The 17263-nt window shown below is 36.2% G+C and overlaps 2 protein-coding genes across 8 annotated transcripts; one reads left to right on the top strand and one right to left on the bottom strand.

Moving 5' to 3' along the window:
• Nucleotides 1-414: 414 nt before the first annotated feature.
• cd37 (CD37 molecule) lies at nt 415-4939 on the top strand. 5 transcript variants are annotated; one of them, XM_053685399.1, is made up of 10 exons: nt 415-557; nt 1010-1078; nt 1301-1368; nt 1812-1884; nt 2281-2356; nt 2541-2615; nt 2837-2944; nt 3111-3260; nt 3590-3673; nt 3907-4939. In XM_053685399.1, exons 3-10 carry the CDS (start codon nt 1317-1319, stop codon nt 4060-4062), a joined length of 774 nt encoding a protein of 257 aa, XP_053541374.1. In that variant the 5' UTR covers nt 415-557; nt 1010-1078; nt 1301-1316; the 3' UTR covers nt 4063-4939. The 5 variants fall into 5 exon arrangements, with proteins under 5 accessions (XP_053541374.1, XP_017339910.1, XP_053541372.1 ...); XM_053685398.1 differs by having other exon boundaries at nt 416-557; nt 2226-2356; XM_017484421.3 differs by lacking the exon at nt 1010-1078 and having other exon boundaries at nt 2226-2356; nt 4671-4939.
• A 1988-nt stretch (nt 4940-6927) lies between these two features.
• On the bottom strand, nt 6928-10033 carry LOC108273669 (gap junction beta-3 protein). 3 transcript variants are annotated; one of them, XM_017483059.3, is made up of 3 exons: nt 9990-10033; nt 8140-8312; nt 6928-7895 (listed from the first exon to the last, which is right to left on the bottom strand). In XM_017483059.3, the coding sequence occupies exon 3, from the start codon at nt 7840-7842 to the stop codon at nt 7075-7077; it is 768 nt and encodes a 255-aa protein (XP_017338548.1). In that variant the 5' UTR covers nt 7843-7895; nt 8140-8312; nt 9990-10033; the 3' UTR covers nt 6928-7074. The 3 variants fall into 3 exon arrangements, with proteins under 3 accessions (XP_017338548.1, XP_017338546.1, XP_053541376.1); XM_017483057.3 differs by having other exon boundaries at nt 6928-7868; nt 9990-10032; XM_053685401.1 differs by having other exon boundaries at nt 6928-8312.
• Between the last annotated feature and the right edge of the window lie 7230 nt (nt 10034-17263).

Raw genomic sequence — 17263 nt, 5'->3', positions numbered from 1 at the left:
AAGTCAAAGAAACAAAAAGAATTAATTTGATTCAATCGTGTAAACATAAAAAAGATTGGAATTTGATTTGGAAAAGATTGTTTTTGAAACTGAAAATGTTTGTGTGTTTGTGTGTGTGTGTGTGTGTGTGTGTGTGTGTGTGTGTGTGTGTGTGTGTGTGTGTGTGTGTGTGTGTGTGTGTGATAACGGTGCATTCATATAGTAATGTATTAATAGTTATTATGAAACATTGTAGGAAAACCATAACACTATTATGGGTAAAGGAAATAAACATAGTTACCATGAAGTACCATAATGAGAACAGGATGCACATAAAAATCAACCTTCCAGCTTTCCATTGTTTCTTTGAAAACGGAAGAGGGTTATGTTTTATTTATGAAACTGAGTGTTCACAAACCAGTCAGAGCACAGATGCTTTGCATGCAGCCCAGGACTCCAAAGTCACCCTCCAATGCAGCACTGTATGCAAAGTATCTTCTATATGGTCTTGTACAAGGCTGTCATATTTCACTCTGACACGGTGTTATCTTTTTGAGTGGGAAATATAAATACATGAGGTAAGTTGTAGTTATTTATTACCCACTTTAAGTGCTGTATTTAGTGATATCAATCAATGTCCCAAAACTTTATTGGTGTATGGATATGATGCCACTGATAATCTTATTGAATGCCTATTTATCAGGTTGATTATCTACTGATTTTGGTTGGCACTGAGAGAGAGAGAGAGAGAGAGAGAGAGAGAGAGAGAGGGAGAGAGGGAGAGAGGGAGAGAGAGAGACTATTTAATCATCTGTAGAGATTTCAGTGTGTGAAGTGTTTTGTATAATACAGTGGTTTTTGTATGTTTGTTATGCCATATTCATGGTAAAGTTATTTAACCAAGTCTTTGCTGGTGCATGAATAGTTAAAGGTCTGACTGTGAAAGATGATAGGCTCCATTTCTTTCACCTAGGCAGAGTAATGTGAGCTCCAGGTCAGGCACTGCATTTTCTTTTACCTTTGTTTGCAGGCCAAGCATGGGTGTGGGCTGTTTTACAATGCTTCAGCAAGAAACCATCAGTAAAATACACAGTAAAATGTAAATGAACATTTCAGAAAATCACCAGACCATGTCATCAGCATATGACTCTGAATCCAACATCCTGTTATTTTAAGGCATTCAGTTTACACATTTTAAAACAAGCAGTCTCCTGAATCATGTTCAGAAAATAGTTTGATTTCTGTTTCCATTTGGATTTGGGAATTAACAGATGTTAACAAATGAACTGCATCGCTTTTGTATGACAACATTTAATTGCAGATATGGCATCTGAGTTATGCATCAGTGTCACCAAGTACTTCCTGTTTATCTTCAACCTAATCTTTTTTGTAAGTTGTATATGAATTATTACTGTTTATCTTCATGATATAATTTAAAGCTTAAAACAGACACCATGTCTGAAATGTGATAATAAACATGAACAATGTTTTATATGTGTAATTGTTTTACTGTACATGAATGTTTATATTTATTATCCTTTGACGTTTCTAGGGGAAAAAATGCTAAATATATTTATTGTATATGTCTACAATGTCTGCAAAGACAACTGCAATCTACTTCCTTTAATAAATGTAGAGGTTATAAAAATTGTAGCATACTACACAAATTTTCCAGAAACATGAATGTTTTACAAAGTGCATTTTATGTTGAAAATTAGTTGGTACTCCAAATAATAATTGGTTTCAACTGTAATTTCATTCATTATTATGTGAAGGTATGGACTATAAATGTTTGTCATCTCATGTAAATAATTTGTAATTTCCCTTAATAGTTGTTGGGGATGGTCGTATTGGGGTTGGGAGTCTGGATAATATGTTCAAAGGAAACTTTTCAATTACAGTTATGTGAGTATTAAAATTCTGGCTTTCCAGAATCATCATCATCATCATCATCATCATCATCATCATAGTAATAATAATTTAAGTAAAAATGGGTTCATTAGCTAGTCAAATACATACACCCTCTTTTCCTTTCTATTGTCCCTCCTTTCTGTCCTTCCATAATCCTTAAATATGGTTAATTATTCTCTTTAACAATAATTAGTCATAGCCCTGATTACTGTTATTGAACTGTATGATACTTGTTGTTATGGTAACGTCAATCTTTAGCATCTTTAACATCTCAGATGTCAGATGTCATAAGATGAAATGTGCATTTTCATAGTACCTAATGTGCATTTTCACAGTTTCTGCCCATCCCTACCTATCCCTGTCTCTCTTCCCCTATCTGCTGGTCATCAGTGGCTCTGTCACCTTGTTATTGGGCTTCTTTGGGAGCCTCGGTGCTCTGAAGGAGGTCAAATGCATGCTGGCAACTGTGAGTTTATTAATGATAATTCATTATTTAAAAATAGCTATCCTGCTTGATGTTTAAATGCAAATTATATGTCAGGCGCACATCCTCGAAAGTTAATATTGATGTAAATTTCAATCAATACAATGTGTTAATTTGCTTTGTTGGACTGAAATTCAGTACTAAACTGGCCTGTGATTTTCTGCAGTATTTCATCCTGCTCACCGTGCTTCTTGCAGCTCAGATAATTGGTACAGTTGTGATCTTCACGCAGAAAAAAGCAGTAAGTCAAGCATGGAGAGAACACACACCCTGTGACATCCTGTCACTTTTTTCTTTGCCTACTTAAGTGGGGTGCGGTGGAGGGTGAGTGCATTTGCAGTATGTAAATGGATGGTGCCTTTATTACCCATAAATAATTCACTGCAAGTAAATCTCATGCTAGTTGCACACTTTTGATAGCCAAAGGTTAACCAAAAATTCTTTTTCATTTTCTCTCACTAGTTTGAGATTTCTCTGGAAAAATATGTTAAAGACATGATTGCATCATTTGAGATGAACAATTCTACAACTCAAGATTTAAAAAAAGATCTAGATGTCCTTCAAAGTCAGGTAAGCCCAAGTTGAGAGGTCATCCACAACAAAGAATCCAACAACAACTAATATCATTGTATATATGTGCTGTCATGACTGTAAGTATCTCGCTTCTCTTAAGTAGTCTGCTTGCATATATTCAAGACTCAAACTATCAATGTAACCTGAAGTTTTGTTTACTAAGGCCCAGTGCTGTGGCTGGACAGGACAAGAAGACTTTCGTGAGGTCCCATGCTCCTGTTACAAAACAAATGCTACAGATAATCCCACTAATCAAGGCTCAGGCGTCTGCTGTAAATCCATCTCAAATTACACATGTGTGGTGTATGAAAAGGTACAACATAATGTTATAATGTTAGCCTGCTTTTCTGTGACTGTTAACATGTGCAAAGTAAGATTTTTGTTCATAAATTGAAATGAAAGACTAATACTTAATGGTAGCAGGTAAAACTAGTTGGCTGGTTGACTGCTGTGTTTGACCTAACAATATTACTTTTAAAAGTCCAGCACTAGACTTGTCATGTGATGGGTCGTCAAGCTTGTGAAAACTATTATGTACTAAGTCTTTAAATAAGTCTAAATAAGCTGCCTACTAATATGCTGCCCATATGAGTGTGACTAGCAGTGCTTTTTGATCCCATTTGATTTTCTGCCTCTCATTAGAACTGCAGAGACACTATTACAGGTTGGCTTCATATGCATCTTATGAGCATTCTTGGAGTGGTGCTTGCTGTAGCTGTTGTAGAGGTGAGAGTTAACTGTCAAATGGAAAGCGTCTTCTTTTTTTTTTTTTTTAACCATGCATTCTTATAAAGCCTTGTCTCGCTCCAGATTCTCAATATGTAACATGATATAGTAGTTACTATAGTTACACAAAACATACTGCACTTTTGCATGGACAGAAAGCATGACAGAATGAGTGCACCTTATTGTTTTATTTTGTGCAGTATTTTCAATTTCCCATGTACTTTGTGTTGTAGTGTCTCCAGTGGGTGTGTCTTGTCACATTCTGTTGTCTTAATTGCACCTGTCATTGTTGCCGACCAAGAAACACATATGGCAGCCATGGTCAACTTTCCAGGTCTCAGCGTGGATGTAATATTGTCAAGTGGAGCTTATTCAAATTAATGCAGTAATATCACAGTGGATGATGCTTCATTGAAGCATGACAGAATATCATAACAGAATATTAGGGCAACTGTAAATTTTGTAAACAATATAGTTTCTCCTCTATGAACAGTGTACGGTAATTAATATATTCACCAATCTCTTTATAGCAACTACCATTGTATGGTGGTAAATATCATGTCAATAGAGACATTATAGCAATCAATAACAAGTCACTGTGATACTACAATTTGAGGAAGGTATTTTAATTGGGAAGGGCATAAATTAAATAATTATATTTAGCATTATATTATTAAGATATATTTATATATAACTTATGCTATAAGTTATACTGAAGAAATATTATTAACATTACTGCATTTCCCAAATCCTAACAGTGAGTTCAATGTGGAGTATTGGCAAGGTACACTGCATATGTTTTGCTGTGTAGTGCATTGTGCAATATTTAGTTGATTTTCTTTTCTTCTTTTTTTTTTTCTTTTTTTGTTGTCTTTTGTTTTTTTTTTGCATGTGGTTTTAATTGGGAATTGTTGATAGTACTGCCCTCTATATTTTTTTGTCATTTTATTTAAATCTAAAAGAATTCATATCACCTATTCACCCTCTGTCTCAACAGATATGTGGTACCATCCTTTCGATGTGTCTGTATAACCAGGCTACCTTGGATTACTCCATGCCTATGTACTTTTAAACCAGAGTGGAGCGCAGGAAGAACATCAGCATATATGCATACTGACAGTTAATTTCTTAACACATCAGTACTGATTTCTGTACATGGCAGCAGTACTTTATCTTCTAACCCAAAATCATTATTGGTTCCTGTACATTATTTTTTTTGTCAGTCTCATATCACTTTTGATGTTAATAAACAATCAATTCAAATAACAGTGTCATGTTATTCATATTACTGGAACCTGTATGTTTTTCTTGTCAGAAGTTATTGTTTGAAATTCCAGTATTTGACCCAACCCTTATTTCTTTAGGCCTAAATGTGTTATAGAAGTATCTATTGCATGTAATTGTATCTTCCTGTCTTCTATTAAGAAGGAAAAATAGAAGCACCTATATGTATTTCACCAACATAATGAGTCTCTATTTTCACACCTAAACAATGGATGACCTCAATCCTGAAGGGACAGCTCTGTTCTTTTTAACAGTTATTCATGATTATTTTGTTGACCTTTTCTGTTTAGATCATATAAAATGTATTAAACATTTAATATTATCAAAGCAAAAAAAGGTCAACAAAATAATTTTGTATTATTTTGTATTGTACAATTTCAGCTTAGGCTATAGTTAGGTTATGAGTCAAATAGGCAACTGGAGAATTTCTCTATGGAATATATTAACTTAGATGGTCCAAAATATAATCCATATTATTATTATATAATCATTATTATAATATAATAATTTAAAACATACTAAAACAGCAAGTTTTATTTCCTAAAGCATAGATTTCTACATGATTTGTAATCCAACATGTTAATTTTAATCATGAGCATTACATGAAACTGAGGAAGGACAGATAGGATATGTGATACTCGTGGGTAGGTCGCTAATGTGGGAGATATTTGTGGCACATCAGTTATCAGATGTTGTATATATACAGGTGTGGTCAAAATAACTCTTATCCTTCTGCTTTTCCTGGACAAACTGGACTGAATAGGTTAGAGAAATCTTGCTTTTTCATTTTCAGATATTCTATTTTATATTTCAAACATATCTCAATATGAAAATATGATATATGAAAATATCTCAAACATGCTTATATTTATCATAGCATTTTTGAAATTTTTATCATTTACAAAATTATTATAATGATTTAGATCTTTGGCCAGCATTCATCATTTACTCATTCATTTTTACAGCTGAATAATGGGACCTCTAGTTTCCATCCTGATTGTGTTTCTTGCTGTTCTCTCTGGTGAGTCTATAGATTTGAATCGTTTTCATGCTTAAGGGTTTAGTTGGATGTTTGTTTTTCTTTTTTGTTGTAAAATAAAATTAAATATAAAAAGCCTTGACCAAAACATAACCGAAATATGAACTATGGATGATTTACATATATATTTACTAATCATCTGAAATTGAAACAGTTGTTTTTAAAAAGAAATATTAAACACTGTGGTCATATCAGTTGCTCAGGGCCTGATGTGTAACTACTGCCAGAGCATTGACATGAACAATCCTTTCTGTGGGCAAACGGAGGAGCTAGAGTGCAGTACCAACCTCACACATTGCATCAGGCTCATACTACATGAACCAGCATGTATGTTTAAACAATAATGATAAAAGTTATATAAAATTTTCAATATCTGAATACAACCAGTAAAAAAACATAAAATATTAAGGAAGCTTAAAAGACAGTCTTTGTATTTTTATTCATATTAATCAGTTTTTACCTTTTTTCACATGCTTGTAACATGTTTTAGATGGTGAAGTGCGTCGATGTGCCAGTGCCAAGGAATGTGAGGCAGATGTGCCTCCTGTGGTGGAGAGAGAATGCTGCAATACAGACCTTTGCAACTGAACTTGTTATGGTCGAGACTTAATATGCTCAATTACAATAAATCAGCTAAAACATTCCAGTTGATTATTTATAGCAATATACTCCATGATTTTTAATAAGTGTAATGATACTGAATGATGAATGAAGCAATGATGAAAAAAATAGTGCATGGTAAAATACGGAAAATTACACACTTGAATCAAAACAAAATAAAGTAATGTTCATGTCTGCAATAGGAGAACAATCACTTTGTCTTGTGTGCTATGTTCTAACAGCTCAACCCAACACACACAAAAAGTGCTTGAGTCAGAAGAAAGACCATGGTTAACACAGCCAAAACTAATTACAGTGTAACACCCTTTATTGCCACACATTTCACACTTCAGTAAAAGACAGCAAAATTCAGCAACACTATTCAAACGATTTGACACAAAAGTTACACTTGATTGAAAATGTTTAGCAAAGACAAAAAGAAAGACATGAATGGAAGAACATACTTGTTCTAAACTTACTAAAACCTACTTTGACAACCATGACTTTCCACATTGTGGGGTCCTTTGGAACAACAGTTACAGAGGTAGTGGCCAATGAAGTAGACACAGAATACACAACTGCTGATAATGACCAGAATAGAAATGGACACCAGAGCATAGATAGACATACATTTCTCTGCCGTAGACCTTACCAAACACTCCTGTTCTGGACATCCTTTGACAATACTCTTACAGTTGATCACCTTTTTGTTTAGTTTAGGCAAATTCCAATAAAGCAGAACATACACAAACCAAAACTCCACCAAAATCCGTAGCATAACACTGAACAGGTAGAAGAGCACAGCGTTCCTGCTTCCGTGCATGTCTAAAATCATTGCCCCACTTGTGTTATTGCCGGGGTCACTTGCACTTTTCAGCTCGCCCAGAGATTCAAGTTCCACTCCATTCTTCTCTTTAGAGCTCCTCTTCTGGAAAACTGAGTGTACGTGAGCAGTGAAGAGCTCCATGAGCAGGACGGACAGGATGAGGAGGACAAAAATATAGTTCCAAGCCATTACCACAGGCTTGTCAAAATGTTGGTTGAAGCAGGCTTTAGTGCACACGCTGTCTTTGGTAACGTTGCAGCTGAAGTCCGAGTCCAGTTTAAACCAAGGCATTTCAGCAACAAAAAGTGTCATGAGGCGAATACAGAGAAAGCCAAACCACACGGTGCGACCTTTGTAGGTGGTGGTGGCGTCCACTGCAGTGCGGAGGATGGGGATCAGACCAGTAACAATTGCTGCCATCGTGTTTCAGGTTCAAGTTCTTCTGGCTAATAAAGAAAACAAATACTTGCATACTTGCAAAGGATCAATGTTTATGGAAAAGAAATTGTAATAAACCAATTATTGCTGAATGTATTGTTAAATATATAATAATTGTTAATGATATATTAATTGTTAATTATATAATTTGCATCAGTCTTTTGTTCTAATTCCATACATTACAGCTATGTAGTTTCATGTTTATGTCCATTTTAGGCAATGTGTATTTAATTGTAAAATATACATTTATATTTAAAAAAAAGTAATCTATAAACTTACCAAGAGAAAATGTCCGACAAGAACACTTGGACCGTGTTTTGTTTCTGCAATGCTGACAATGCTACTACTTTCAGTCTCTCAGTATATAGAGTGTTGAACTGCTAACATCATCAAAATTTCTGTTACTCACACTGTTTACCACACTCAATTTAGGTCACGCTTTCTATGAGGTCCTACAAGAAGTAATAATAGTAATGTGTTTTTAACACAAGCAGTAACATTTACAACTTATCAATAATTTATAAAAGTAATTTAACTTTGTGAATGGCCAAAAAAATATGAATAATCAGAATCTGTTTAAATGAAATGAAGGTTGCTGTGTAACTTTATATAGAATATTCAGAGTACACTGGTATTTAAACAGAAAGGTAACTGCCATGTACAGATAATGGTGTTAACCCAATAAAGACTGAATACAGCTTCATGCACTTGTGTAACACTGACTTGTGTAAAAGACAATAACATCTTAAACATGTCAACTTGATAAAGACTGACATGAATTTTGAGGTAGGAGCAATGATCAATCACACAAATATACACAGTTATATGTAATGATGTAATCAAATTAGTTAATTTAATAATTAGAGATTACTAATACTAGTGTGTTGTAGTGTTGTTTTAACAGTGCTTCCTGGTCAAGTCTTTTCCTTGCTGATGCCAGAGTACAGTATCACTTTTCATACTCTCAGTAAAAAGTTAACTCTACAGCCAAGCTCTTTAGTTGAATAAAAATTGATCTATGTAGAACCCTGAAATATGGTACCATGGTACAATGACAGGCACAGGTTTTAAAATATTTTAGTGGGTTCCTGTTCTCCCTGGGAGACTGCACTTGGTGGGGATGGCAGTGGCTGTGTGTGTGTGTGTGTGTGTGTGTGTGTGTGTGTGTGTGTGTGTGTGTGTGTGTGGGTGTGTGTGTGTGTGTGTGTGGGTGGGTGTGTGGGTGTGTGTGGGTGTGTGTGTGTGTTGTGTCTGTCTGTGGCAGAGGAGGGGAGGGCTGATTGTCACGGTGTTAATGAACGTAAGCGGCAAAGATGAAAGTCTTGCCGCAGACTTCACAGCAGTGTGGGCTATAGAGAGCAGCTTGTGAAATGCTCTGTGGGTTGATTTAATAAAATTGCATAAACTACATAGGCTAGCTAGCTAAGGAAATCACCTATCTATTTTCATCTATCTATCTGCCCCCTACTTCCACAAATCAGACATATTCCAACAAAAAAAAAATCAATTAAATAATAATAATAATAATAATAATAATAATAATAATAATAATAATAATAATAATAATAATAATAATAATGATGCATGTTTCTAACCTAGCATAAAATGTGCATGAAGGTGAAATGTGTATAAATGTTATTTACTTTTTATCCAGATTTCCATAAAGCTGCCTTGTGATAATGTTCACCCTTTAAAAGCACTACACAAATAAAATTGAATTGAAATCGAATTAAATTAATGACATTCATGAGGTCCATTTCTGCTTGTCTGATGGTGCTAGACAATTAAGGAGCAGCAAGTACAAATGAATATCTGGAATAACAGCAACAACAAAACACATGGATAATATTTTAGCATTAGCTGAGTTAGCTGAGTACTTTTTGCTGAACACCAGCGCTTTGAACAGGTTGTTTAAAAGACCAAAAGTGCACACAGCAACGGTTAATATTGCTGGCATGCCAGCAGGTTTCTTTACTCAAACTTTACTAGGCATGAATACTGTTCTTAATGTCAAACAGACCCATGTGGAAAATGATTTAAGTTCATGCCATTATTATTATGTTAATCATTTATCTGTTAGATATTTCTTTGTTATTATTAGTTAATCCTTCATTATCCTCCATAGTCACAACATGTATGTGGGTAATCAGAAGTCTAGAGTATCTGCTTCTTGTCATTTAGGATTGTTGTGTAAGAAAGCAGAAAGATGTCCTTGAAGGCCTCATTTAAGGCATACAGGGAGGCCTACTCTATTTGGACTGATTTAAGACACCTGTGAAATGAAAAGCTTCAGTCATGGTCATGTCTTGTTATGTATCATGAGTAGAATAGGCTTGTGACCCGAGGTTGAGATGAAGTAATTCTGACAAGTAGTTCTCACAGTCCTCGTATTTTTAGATTTTTCACCATATATGTCTCTCCTTTCCTGTTAATCATGTAATCCTTTATGATAATTCATGTTCATGTTTATCATTATTTGACCAATAAACGTGAAGTTCTTTGTTTACCTGTAAACAATCATGAAAAACTAGCCCTGGGAACTATACACCGATCAGCCATAACATTAATACCACTGGAAGGTGAAGTGAATATCATTGATTATCTTGTTACAGTGGCACTTGCCAAGGGATGGGATATATTAGGCAGCAAGTGAACAGTCCGTTCTTATAGATGATGTGTTGGAAGCAGGAAAAATGGGGAAGCATAAGGATCTGAGTGACTTTGATAAGGACCAAATAGTGAGGACTAGACAACTTGGTCAGAGCATCTCCAAAACAGCAGGTCTTTTGGGGTGTTCCTACACACCTACACACCTATACAATATTAGTCAGGTGGTTTTAATCTTATTGTGTATAACTGCATGTAACACGTTGGTCCTTGGAGTTCTTCTCCCCAGCTGTGACAAGAATAAATATATTGTTTTGGCGATAACTGTGTCTCTGGAAGTTTTTTCCACCACACCTACTCACAGTCATTTAATTTGTCAGGTGCACAGAGGCAGTGTACAAATTATACATTGATTTTTGGCAGGTCAGCTTTTTTGGTTTGCCCAGTGTAATGCAGATACATCGTTCAGTGAACCACTGTGCTGTAACACAACACTTAAAATGCTATAATTCATGCAGTGTTGTTCAGCTTTAAGTGACAAATAGTGCCATGAATGCCTTAAAAAATTAGTTAGTACTTTCTGAACTACTCCTCAACTTGCTTCTCTTTTCTCGCCAGTAACAAACTGCCTACTCTGTTCCCTTTCTCTTACTTCTCAGAAATCACCAGTGTTAAGAGTGCAAAAAAGACCTCTGTTATTTATGTGTGACATGGTCACTGTATTTGGTTTTTCTATGAAACACCATCTCAGTATGTCAAAATTATATTGAAGTGAATCCTAACCATTTCACTGCTCAATGGATGATCAGGAGAGAACCTGCGTGCACAGAGCTTACTGTTACTATAGTAAAGCACATAATTTCCATGCACAAGCATACGCACCAGTTAAAATACATGTTGTGAGTAACATATATGGTCTCATTTACATTTTTGTGGTCATAAATTATTTGTTCTTGCTTCATTCACACTCAAGCCTTAACGTGTCCTCAAGACAACATGTCAAGATCAGCTTAAACATTTCACCATAAACATTTCATTTTGATGGAAATTTATGCTTGAGAAACAACTATATTTACAGTGCCCTCCACTAATATTGGCACCCTTGGTAAATATGAGCAAAGAAAGCTGTGAAAAATTATCTTTATTGTTTAACCTTTTGATATTTTGTTTAAAAAATTCAGATAAATACTCTGCTCTCATGGATATCAAACAATTGCAAACAAAACACCAGTTTATCCAAAAAAATATCTTTGATAAATATAGACGTGCAACAATTGCATTTATATTTATATTACATTTATTCATTTAGCAGACGCTTTTATCCAAAGCAACTTACAAATGAGGAAATACAAGCAAAGCGATATATAAAGCGGAGAACAATACAAGTAGTGCTACCATACAAGATTTATAATTGAATTCTAGAGAAGCAAAGTGCACAGAGTAGAGGTGTAAGCACCAGTGTAAGTTGTTTTGGTTTTTTTTAAATAATTGGGCAAATTAGGGGTTAGTAAAGTGTTCATGGTAGAGGTGGGTCTTTAGCTGTTTTTTGAAGATTGAGGTAGGAAGTTCATTCCACTACTGAGGGACAGTCAGTTTGAAGGTTCTGGAAAGGGAGCTCGTGCCTCATGAGTAGGCAGTAACAGGCAAGTATCATTAACCGATCACAGGTTGTGTGAGGGAACAGCACTCAATGAACGTGTTGAGGTAGAGGGGTGCTGTTCCAGACATGGTCTGTGAATGAAGGCCTTGAATTTGATGTGGGCAGCTACAGGAATCCAGTGGAGGGAGATGAAGAGGGGTGTGACATGGGTTCTTTTGGGCTGGTTGATGACGAGACATGCTGCTGCATTTGAAATCATCTGAAGCGGTTTGATGGATCTGGCTGGGAGGCCCGGGAGTAGCGCATTGCAAAAGTCCAGTTTTGAGATAACAATGGCCTTTGTAGCCTGTTCTGCTTTGTTCATACTTTGTGCTACCTCCCTTTGCCAAGATAACAGGTCTGGGTCTTCTCCTATAATGCCTAATGAGGTCAGAGAATACATGTCAAGGGATCTGAGACCATTCCTCCATGCAGAGTCTCTCCAGATCCTTTCTTAATTTCTTAATTATTGCCCTGATGGGGGAAATGGGCATTTGCGATGCTTGTGCTATTTCCTTATAGCCACTTCCCATTTTGTGAAGCTCAACAACCTTTTGCCGCACATCACAGCTATATTCCTTGGTCTTAACCATTGTTATGAATGACTAAGGGAATTTGGCCTATGTGTTAACGCATATTTATACCCCTTTGAAACAGGAAGTCATGGTTGAACAATTTCCTGTTCATAGTCACGCAGGTATGCTAAAAATGTTTTTAAATATCAATGGGAATATGCTTCAAATATATATTTTCTCATATGAATTCATAGGGGTGCCAATAATTGTTGCACACCTATATTTAACAAAAGGGTTTTTTTTTTTGTTTTGTTTTTTACATATATATACCTGTGTTGTGTTTGCAGTTGTTTGATATCCTTGAGAGCAGAGTATTTTTGTGAATTTCTTTAACAAACTACCAAAATGTTAAACAATAAAGACAATTTTTCACAGCCTTCTTAAGCCTTCTGCTCATATTTACCAAGGGTGCCAATATTAGTGGAGGGCAGTGTAGATGATAACATTTATTTTCCAAGATAAAAGTGTCTTTCAAACTTACACTTACAGTATCTCCGTTGCATTTGACTGATTGAGTGCATGATAGCGCTCATAGAAATATTTATATATTTATTTAGAATATTTATTTATACTCATAGAAATATCATAGAAATTTAAAAAATTTTCTTTCACATGTAGATGGTCAACACATTGAGGGTTACAGAAAGGTGCCATGTGTTAGCTACATATTCCTTGTGAGCATAGTAAAACTGTGATTGATTCTGTTCAACTATTCTGAGATTGTTTCCCCACTACTTGTACAATAACATGCTTGAAATCTTTGAGATATGGTATTCCTCAGATTGTGACAATCACTAATACATAGTCACCACTATGGGGAGCTGTTGACTAGTTAGGCAGGGGGAAATGGTGAAGCAGACACTAAGAAAATGCAGGCAGACATTTAAAAATGCTGCCTAAAGTAGTGTGTTAGTTTGAAAATATTTCATATAATCAAGTTCTGCAGTCATTTGCACATTGACCCTTGAGTATTTATTTATTTATTTATTTAATGGAATGTTAACTAGCAAACAGCTAGCTTAGATGACATGGCAACTGACAGAGACTGAGCCAGAGTAATATTTGGATGCTACTGAGGCCAGATATAACATGGTAAAAAAAAAAAATCTGCAGCTAGCATCTTCTATCGAATTAAGGCTGGTCAGTAAGCTATAAGGTGGGCTGACTTCTGAAGTTCTACAGTCAGTTATTTCAGCTGCTCATTAACATGAGTGCATTTAAGCTTAGGTCAAAAGTATGTGGCCACCTGATCATCACACCCATATGTTCTTGTTGAACATCCCATTCTAAAACGATGGACATTAATATGGATTTTGTCCAATCTATTGGGAAGGCTTTCCCCTAGATTTTGGAACATGGCTGTGGGGATTTGCCTATTTGGCCACAGGAGCATTACTCAGGTCGGGCACTGACTTCTGGCAAGAAGGCTTGTCATGCAGTCGACAATTTAATTTAAACCAAAGTTGGTCCGTGGGGTGTATGCCACACTAGTTTTACCACACCAAACATGGCAAACCATATCTTTGTGGACATTGATTTGTGCACAGGGAAACTGTCATGCTGGAACACATTTCGGCTAGGTCTGTAAGATATTCTAGACAATTGCGTGCTTCAAATCTTGTGGCAACAGTTTGGGGAAGGCCCACATATAGTCCTGTAGGAAATGGATGATGCCTTTAACAGCATTCTTCCCTTATGTTATTTCAGTTACTTGGACCTGTACAACAGTTATTAGCAGGAGTTTACTGATGGTGTTCATGTTGGAGATGGGGCTTTGGTAATTCTGACAGACGGTGTGCATGCTGCTGTTGATTCTGCCAAAGCTATACCGATTTCAGCAATCAGGCCACAGAGTTCTGTTCATGGCCCTGGTTTCCTCTACTGACCTTGTGCAACTGGTTGCAGTCTGCGTTGTGTGTTTTATTTTATTCAAAGAAAAATAGGCGGACGACAGCTGGATTGACTCTTCGTTTATTCTCTCTCCCATTCAACCATAACGAGAAAGGGACTCATGTTGAAACAAAATACAAAAAAATCACTCAAAAGAAGTGTAAAACAACAAAAATAATCACACAGATAAATAAAATAACACTATACACACAAACTAAAATGGGTATATAAGTATATAAATGATGATTTAAATAAAGATGAAACAAGATTACCGAGAACGCAATACCAAACCTACCTCTCCCATTCAACCATAACGCGAAAGGGAAGAGGAGGAGCTAAAACAGGAAATTAAACAAACCAATGATATCATGACAATTAAAAGGGAAAATACTCAGACAAACAAACAGCCACATCAGGTACACATCCTTTTTGTGTAATTCTATACATTAAATTTATGGAATGTTTTCCATACTCGTTACACTTGCTATTAGACAGAATTGTCCTTGGAAATTTCCCCCTCCGCAAGATCAGCAGAGATACTTGGGTCTATGAGTATGGTCTTTCAGTGCGAAACACCCTCTGTGACTCAACAGTACTCCAGTCCACTGTCCAGTGCCTTAATATGTATATGTAGGAACTAGGATTGCACAGTGGAGCACTATGGATGGTGTTTAACAAGGTACTTTTTGTCACAAACTTTCTGAAAGGAATAAAACACTATGAACACCAGATAACCACCAGGATTTTCAATGATGATCCAGTGGGAACTCGGCAAGAAGATTCCAGTGGCAGATGGGCATGGACAACTTTATAGTAAATCATAAGGGGGTGCACAGTGGCTTAGTGGTTAGCACATTCGCCTCACACCTCCAGGGTTGGGGGTTCGAGTCCCATCGTTACCCTGTGTGTGCGGAGTTTGCATGTTCTCCCTGTGCTGCGGGGTTTCCTCCAGGTACTCCGGTTTCCTCCCCTAGTCCAAAGACATGCATGGTAGGTGGACTGGCGTTTCCAAAGTGTCCTGTGGTGGATTGACCCCGCCTTGTTCCCTGGGTTTCCCCGTGACCCTGAGAAGGATAAGCGGTATAGAAGATGGGATGGATGGATGGATGGATTTCATCATAAGGACTTTGGGGAAAGACTTTGCATGGGTGCTCACACAAACAAGAATGTATCCAAGTGTATCCAGGACCTTGAAGGTTAACAGGTATTATATATATAATTAGTGTTTCTGTTACATATCTTGATTTATCTTCTTGTCCTCCTGTAAGAAGGAGAAATGGAAGCATCTTTACTATGGAAAACAAAATCTACATGCCCCTGTTAAAATGTCAGTTTTCTGTAAATAAAAGAATGAAACTAAGGTAAATCATGTCAGATATTTTCCCACCTATAATGTGAAGTTGCAATGTATACAGATGAAGTGAAAAACAATCAGAAATCTAAAGAGTCTATCAGCATGGCACATCTTGATTTGGCAATATTTTCCCACGTTTTCTTGCAAAAACATTCTAAATCCATTAAATTGTTAGGGCATCTCATGTGCACAGGTCACCCCATTTTTTGTTGGATTCAGGTCTGGGCTTTGGCTGGGCCAGTCAACAATGGTTATGCTATTCCTTTGTGATTTGGATGTATGTTTTGGGTCATTGTCGTGCTGAAAGGGGAAATTCCTTTTCATCTTCAGTTTACTCAGCAGACACCTGACGGTTTTACACTAAAATCAACAGGTATTGGTAGCTATTCATGATTCCTTCCACCTTGATAAATGCTCCAGTTCTGGCTGAAGAGAAGCAGCACTAAAGTATGATGCTGCCACCACCATGTTTCACCCTGGATATAGTGTTCTTTTGGTGATGTGCTTTTTTTGCACCCAAGATACTTTTTGGAATTATGGAATTATTATACATTTTTGAATTGGGCTCATCAGACCATAACACATTTTGCCAAATTATTTGGTGTGTTTTAGTTGCATTTGGATGTTTTTTGTGAGAAGGGGCTTTTGTTTAACCCCCCTACCCCATAACCCAGACATGTGAAGAATGCAAGAGATTGTTGTCACATGCAATCAGTACTTGTCAGATATTCCAGCAGCTCTGTTAATGTTGCCGTAGGTCTCTTGGCAGCCTCCCTGGTAAGTTCTTTTATACCCCTCTCCTGATCGATTCCTTCCTGATCAAAATACCATACATGCTTCAGAAGCTCTTTGTGGACCATGGGAGTCACATGAAACCAAGATGTCAAGAAAATCCTACAGAAACAACTGATCTTTATTTGGTGCTAATCAGAATAATTTAATTGATGACAACTGTATAATAATTATTTTATGATTGAATGAAATTGATTGGTTCATTCTGAACACAGCCACATACTCGGTTATAAAAGGGTGTGTACAAATGCAACCTGGTTATTGTAAGTTTTAAATTTTTTCCCTAAAATGTTTCTGAATGTTTTTCACTTAAGTTTTATATGTTGTAATTTCACACTGAGGGTGAAAAAAGTTCTGACATGATTTATCTTTTTCATGATTATCAATTTTTAACATCACAATAACCTGCCATTTTAACAGGGGGTGTGTGGACCTTTTTATATCCATTGTACATATTTCACCAACATAATGAGTCTCCATTGTTACACCTCCACAATGGATGACCTCAAACCTGTAGTGAGGTGATGTCTCCAATAGGCAAATGGA

This window comes from Ictalurus punctatus, chromosome 13, assembly GCF_001660625.3.
Source record: "Ictalurus punctatus breed USDA103 chromosome 13, Coco_2.0, whole genome shotgun sequence".
Classification (NCBI taxonomy): Eukaryota; Metazoa; Chordata; class Actinopteri; order Siluriformes; family Ictaluridae; genus Ictalurus; species Ictalurus punctatus.
Note: the sequence above shows the minus strand (reverse complement) of the source record. Positions and strands in the feature narration are given on the sequence as shown.